Source organism: Entelurus aequoreus, linkage group LG08 (genome assembly GCF_033978785.1).
Source record: "Entelurus aequoreus isolate RoL-2023_Sb linkage group LG08, RoL_Eaeq_v1.1, whole genome shotgun sequence".
Taxonomy (NCBI): Eukaryota; Metazoa; Chordata; class Actinopteri; order Syngnathiformes; family Syngnathidae; genus Entelurus; species Entelurus aequoreus.
Genome location: NC_084738.1, coordinates 18,559,194 through 18,566,106, shown reverse-complemented (window position 1 = coordinate 18,566,106; position 6,913 = coordinate 18,559,194). Strand labels below are relative to the sequence as shown.

Sequence of the window (6,913 nt, the reverse complement as noted above, 5' to 3'; positions counted from 1 at the left end):
CTGACTCTAACCCCCTTCTTGCATTTAACAATCAAGTCAGAGAGGGGCATCTTTACACAGGTACTTCATATTTAATTATGGTGTCAAATCTACAGTAAATAAATATACCCAATATTTGTTTTTATCCTTTGCAGAAAATCACAGACGAGGGATGTATCTACAGATGACCCAGGATGGGAGAGTATCCGGAAGTGAAGTCCAGACGCCTTACAGTGAGTTTTTTTTGTGAATGCATTGATTATTGTTGCCATCATAAAACCTTGTTTATTTAAAGTAACATTTTGAAACGTTGAGGTCCTTTTAAATAAAATATTACCCTCATGACAAAAAAAATACTCTATTATATAGTAATATTTTTGAGTACATTTTAAGCCTGATATATAAATATCAAATGTTAATTAGATTTTTCAAGCGTTTTAATATTTTAAAGCCCAGTGTGTATCTATTTATTTATTATAACTCATTTATTTTATGTGTTGAAAAAAAAAAAGATTTTTCGAATTAATCGATAAAAAAATAATAAATTTAAAATTAAAATAAACAACATTTAAAAAACATTTATTCATATGTTTTTCGAAATCCTGACCTGTGCAGCCTCTTTAGTAAATGTTTGGATATAATTTTATTAAACAAAACCAGTTATTTTAAAAGTAATATAGAAATGTATCAGAGCTGTTGTATCGATTTTATGGAGGAATGTAGTTAATCATAGAACTGGCACCCAATGGTATTAAAAAAAGTATTGGTTTTGAATCGAGAATCGATTCAGAATCGAATTGTTACCCCAAGAATTGAAATGAATCGAATGGTGCCCAAAGATTCACAGCCCTAATATACATATATATATATACATATATATATATATATATATACATATATATATATATATATATATATATATATATATATACATATATATATATATATATATATATATATATATATATATATATATATATACATATATATATATATATATACATATATATATATATATATATATATATATATATATATATATATATATATATATATATATGCACACGTATATATTGATTGATGTATCGACAGATCGATTTATATTCCTAAATTTCAAGTATATCGATCTGTGCTCGGCAAGTTTGCCTTCCGGAAGATAGGTATCGATCCAAGATCGTTTTAAAAGAGAACGATCGATTTTATCAATACTAGAAAGGGAAAACATTGGACTTTATATTAAGTTTAGCACTTTTATTGATAAGGACGTTAAATATTTAGGCGCTTTCACCCGTCTGTGACGTCATCATAACAAATATGGCGGCTATATACGGTGGATGAGAAAGGTCACAACAAATGCAAACGCCACAAGACAATATCATAAATTACAACACTACAGCTTTCAGCTACAGCACGATTGCAGAAGCCACATCTAAAACAAACAACACACTACAATAATATGAAGCCATGACACAACTTTGAGCCTCAAAAGACGTGAGTGACAAAACAGAAATGACAGCGGAGCAAGTCACAGCAACGCACTGACTTCCAGAACACAACAACATGAAGTGTGACACACAACACGCAACTGGCAGCCGAGGAAAAGTAATTTAATCAGAAAACAAATAAATAGAAGAGATGGATGAAGGAGGCTATGGAAATTAAGAAGCGAGGCGCCAACACCATTATCAGGGATGAGGGGGCATAATTCCGCACACCTGTCCTTCATTGGCGACGCTGGGGCGGAGAACAGATACTGTATGGCTGTGTCGGAGAACTTAATTTAGCAAGTAAATCTACTGTTAAATTTTAGGTTACTGTAGTTTTATTGAAAATTGCTTGAATATGGAAAATGTGAGCAGAAAGTGTGCCTTCTTGTTGATTCAACCTAAAGTTTTGGTTGCACATTATTCAAATAAGATGTGAATGCATTGGCCATAAATTGTTTACTTGCTTGTTTGTATCTGTAATTCATTTATACATAATTATCTTACAAAAAATAACAGGAATATAGGAAACTTCACCTGCAGTGTCCAGTATTTATTTCACAGTCACACTGCTTGTTTTTTTTCTTCTAGAAAGTTACTTAATTGATGTCAACTCGTCAATCGTTTCGGAACGATTCGTTCTTTAAAAAAATGAGATTGTTCCTGAATCGTATAGGCCAGGGGTCGGCAACCCGCGGCTCCGGAGCCGCATGCGGCTCTTTGACCACTCTGATGCGGCTCAGCTGCATACCTGCCGACCCTCCCGATTTTCCCAGGAGACTTACAGATCTCAGTACCTCTCCTAGAAATCTCCCGGGGCAAATATTCTCCAATGTTCACCCTAACAACTAAATTAAGGGCGTGCTCTAATGGCACTGCATTTATTGTCCTCTATAACCAGCACAAACGAGCACTGCATTTATTAACCTCAATAGCCAGAAAAATCAGCGTGCCAATTCGGCCACATGTTGTACGAAGCTTATACTTGCACACGTAGATGACAGCAAGGCATACTTGGTCAACAGCCACACAGCTTACACTGATGGTGGCCTTATAAAACAACTTTAACACTGTTACAAATATGCGCCACACTGTGAACCCACACCAAAAAAAGAATGACAAACACATTTCTGGAGAACCTCCGCACCGTAGCACAACATAAACACAACACAACAAATACCCAGAATCTCATGCAGCCCTAGCTACCACCAAACCCCCCCACACATCAACCCCCCCCCCCCCCCTCCTTCCTCCCTCCGTGCGTCGGTTGAGGTGGGCGGGGTTTGGTGGTAGCGGGGGTGTATAATGTAGACCGGAGGAGTTAGGGCTGCATGGGATTCTGGGTATTTGTTGTGTTGTGTTTGTGTTGTGTTACAGTGTGGATGTTCTCCAGAAATGTGTTTGTCATTCTTTTTTGGTGTGGGTTCACAGTGTGGCGCATATTTGTAACGTAACAGTGTTAAAGTTGTTTTATAAGGCCACCGTCAGTGTAAGCTGTGTGGCTGTTGAACAAGTATGCCTTCCTGTCTCTCACGTGTGCAAGTCAAAGCTGCATTCAACATGTTGCCGAGCAGGTACGCTGTTTGAGCGGGCTGTAGAAGGCGCTAAAAGCAGTGCCATCACGCCCTGGAACTCGGGAGTCTCCCGGAAAAATTGTGGGGGTTGGTAAGTGCGATGGTAAGTGTGATGCGTACATTCGCCATTCATTTAAAACTCGCGGGCCGCACTATTATTAAAATTTAAATTTCATAGTAAGGTGTGGGCCGGGGCATGTGTCTTAGACCCCTGGTTAAAACATAGCAAAAAAAGCTTTGTATGCAGTGTTATTTCATTTTAAATTTTCAAAAGAGTTTTGTGGCTCCCGTTGTTTTCTTTAATTTGTGAAACTTGTCAAAATGGCTCTTTGAGTGGTAAAGGTTGCCGACCCCTGGTATAGGCAACCGCAATTATCGAATCGAATCGAACCTAATACACATACGGTAAAAATTAACACACAATTATCAAATTGCAATAGCAAGGCTGACTCCCGGCATAAACACTGATCTATTCGGTTGTTTGGGCCCACAACCACTAAGGGGAGCCATTTGATCAAAAATGCTGTAACCAAGTTCAAGTCAACTTAATTGAGCACGGTTTATATTTTCAAAAACTGGTGACATTTGGACAAGTTCAATTGATTAATAACGTACATAATAAAACCTTAGTAATATCGAAGAGTGAACTGAACAACACACACTTACGAGTTCCAATGGGCATTGGCAGTTATTGGCAGAAACACTGATTTTCTTAATTTTTTTCTACAGAGTCTGTTTTGGGGGTTTTTCTACTCACACTTGAGGTCCTAATGACAAAAAATGTCAGCTCCCCAAACACTTCTGTTTAAGTAGATAACATATTTATTATTTTCCAATTTAAATGTTTTGGATACTTACCCTTAAAAGGCCAGTATGTTTACAGAGCTACAGTTGTTTAACATGAAAATAACTAACATAATATCATACACAAACAGCAGTAGAAATACACCATTTTAGAATAAGGCATCTTTCAGCAAACTTTTCTGCATGTTTTTAACAGGCAAAAGTAGGGCTACTGTACCTGGTGGACAGTTATACGGTGCAGTAAAATGTTCAATGGTTCTCAGTTAACAACTTTTGGGGGGTTAGATAGTGTTACCAATTTTGGCTAATTAAAGGAACAGAGATAACAATTCTAAAAGTTTAGAAATAGACATATTTATTCAACACAGTCAAAGGGCTTACAAATAGCATAATAAATATCCCTAGGAAGTGTATAATTTAAAACTAAAATAAAGTGACATTACTTACCCTTTGAATATACCTGAGGGAAGTGATGCTATTTACATTAAAACATGAATTTGTGTATTTGATTGATTGTATAATACATAACCCTTTCCTATGTTGCAATACATTTCATTGTATCTTCTGTGGTTATCATTACCATCTGTGGAGTTTCCATGCAGTAATCCTCTAAAATGCTCATTGAGCTGAAGTCTCGCGTGATTACCGTATTTTTCGGACTATAAGTCGCAGTTTTCTTCATAGTTTGGCCGGGGGTGCGACTTATACTCAGGAGCGACTTATGTGTGAAATTATTAACACATTACTGTAAAATATCAAATAATATTATTTAGCTCATTCACGTAAGAGACTAGACATATACGTAAGATTTCATCGGATTTAGCGATTAGGAGTGACAGATTGTTTGGTAAACGTATAGCATGTCCTATATGTTATAGTTATTTGAATGACTCTTACCATAATATGTTACGTTAACATACCAGGCACGTTCTCAGTCATATAACGTACACTTATTTAGCCTGTTGTTCACTATTCTTTATTTATTTTAAATTGCCTTTCAAATGTCTATTCTTGGTGTTGGGTTTTATCAAATAAATTTCTCCAAAAAATGCGACTTATACTCCAGTGCGACTTATATATGTTTTTTTCCTTCTTTATTATGTGCGACTTATACTCCGAAAAATACGGTACACATGATGATGGTTTGAACTCCAAATTTTGCCCTAATGTCCATACTGTGTGTACAGGTTTGCTTCAGTTGCAGTCGATACAAACAGGCCACATCGCCATTAAAGGTCAGAGGTCATCCCTGTTTCTATGTACAGACAGTGAGGGCTCTCTGAGGGGGCAGGTAAATAAAATAAAGGGGGACGGGGTAACATATTGTGGCCTGGGTTGATCCTTAACATCTGTCGTGTCCCACACAGACACACTTCTCAGAGGACGATTGCAGTTTCAGAGAATTGCTGTTGGCGGACGGATACACACGTTTCCTGTCCGCACACCACGGACTTCCTGTGTCGCTGGCGTCCAGGCGTTCCCCTGATCGACACGCGGTCCCCTTCACTAGATTCCTGCCACTCAAGGATACTCTTCCAGCGGAGGCTGCATCCGAGCATCCTCCAAAACCAGAGACCTACTTCAACCTGGACTCTGAAGACCTTCTCGGAATGGGTCAGAATTCCATGCTCAGTCCTCATTTCTCAGTGGACAATTGAAGAAGGAAAGAGTGAACATCTACGGGCGAATGTATTTAATTAAATTAAGTATTTAAAAGCATCCATTCGAAAATAATTGTGGACTGTATTTTAAAGTATACCTTCAAGATTGATAATATTCTATTTTATTTATTTAAGTGTGCTTCGTTTGTGTATTTATAATAAGATAATGATTATTTTGAATGTTTTTTTTACTGTGAAAGGGTGGTTCATTCTGAGCCATATGGTTATATTTGAACATTTTAGGCACTTTGTCAGACTGGAAAACAATTGAATGAAAATAAATAATATTTGTAAAACTTTGCCACCTGGCTATATCAGAGTCGTGTATAAAGAGAGTATGGCCAACTAAACAACAGGCGCCATGACTGCTATCAAGGGGGGTGTGGCTGTACCCGAATGCATGCAAATGCTGTCGTTTTAACATTTAGTTTTTCTGACAAAATAAAAAAAAATATATGTCTTTGTTTAGTTCGAAACATAATCCAGCTCATAAACTTACAATAAAACATGCTTTTATTTCGTGAAAGTAGAATTTTGCAGCCGTATTTGACCTGCAGGCACTCTAACACACACCCAACGACTCAGTAACTGTTAAAAAAAATACACACAACGACCAAAAAAAAAACTTATTACCCTCATTTTGACTAAATCTTCATTAGCTTTGGACCAACAATCACAGATAAATTAAGACTTTGGTGTGAAGTATGTCAACTGTGGTGTCTGGCTCCAATGTATTTGTAATCTCTGTATGTATCACTCTTCATGTATTAATCTAACTCATCTTTCTTATTTGTAACATGCTAAGTGAATTAGTGTACTTTTGTACTTATTCCCCCATACTTCTGCACAATAACTCAGATATGGTAACACTGACGAGCAATAGAGAATATGGAATGATTTTTGGTGTAGAAAATATTTGTGTTTTCTTCATTTAGACCAGGGGTCCCCAAACTTTTTGACTTGGGGGCCGCATTGGGTTAAAAAAATATGTCTGGGGGCCGGGCTGTATATATATATATATATATATATATATATATATATATATATATATATATATATATATATATATATATATATATATATATATATTCCTCATGCACTAATTGACTGAAAGAGATGATGTCACATTATCGATGGGAAAATGCATTTTTAGACAATATGATCTGCCTGAGCGGCTATAGGAGACCCCGAAAGTAACAAGCGGTAGAAAATGGATTAAAAAGGACAGATTTCCATCCATCCATCTTCTTCCGCTTATCCGAGGTCAGGTCACGGGGGCAGCAGCAGTGTTTCCCATAAACTGCCAAGATACCGGTGGCGGTGGCGGCGTGGCTATGGGCGTGGCTATGGGCGTGGTCACATGATGTCATCAAGTAATTTGCATAATTTACTACAATGATATGATTTTCTC

The 6,913-nt window shown here is 36.9% G+C and overlaps 1 protein-coding gene across 1 annotated transcript; it reads left to right on the top strand.

Annotated features, from left to right (window-relative positions):
• The first annotated feature begins 90 nt into the window (after positions 1 to 90).
• Positions 91 to 5,757, top strand: LOC133654990 (fibroblast growth factor 21-like). The gene is made up of 3 exons (XM_062054870.1): positions 91 to 212; positions 5,029 to 5,132; positions 5,209 to 5,757. The coding sequence occupies exons 1-3, from the start codon at positions 152 to 154 to the stop codon at positions 5,497 to 5,499; spliced, it is 456 nt and encodes a 151-aa protein (XP_061910854.1). The 5' UTR covers positions 91 to 151; the 3' UTR covers positions 5,500 to 5,757.
• The last annotated feature ends 1,156 nt before the right edge of the window (positions 5,758 to 6,913 follow it).

Excerpts from the sequence above, each read along its gene's own strand:
- LOC133654990 (XM_062054870.1), top strand. The coding sequence starts at position 152 with ATGTATCTACAGATGACCCAGGATGGGAGAGTATCCGGAAGTGAAGTC. Across the intron at positions 213-5,028 it reads TGAAGTCCAGACGCCTTACA|GTTTGCTTCAGTTGCAGTCG; the intron begins GTGAGTTTTTTT and ends CTGTGTGTACAG. Across the intron at positions 5,133-5,208 it reads AGGGCTCTCTGAGGGGGCAG|ACACACTTCTCAGAGGACGA; the intron begins GTAAATAAAATA and ends TGTCCCACACAG.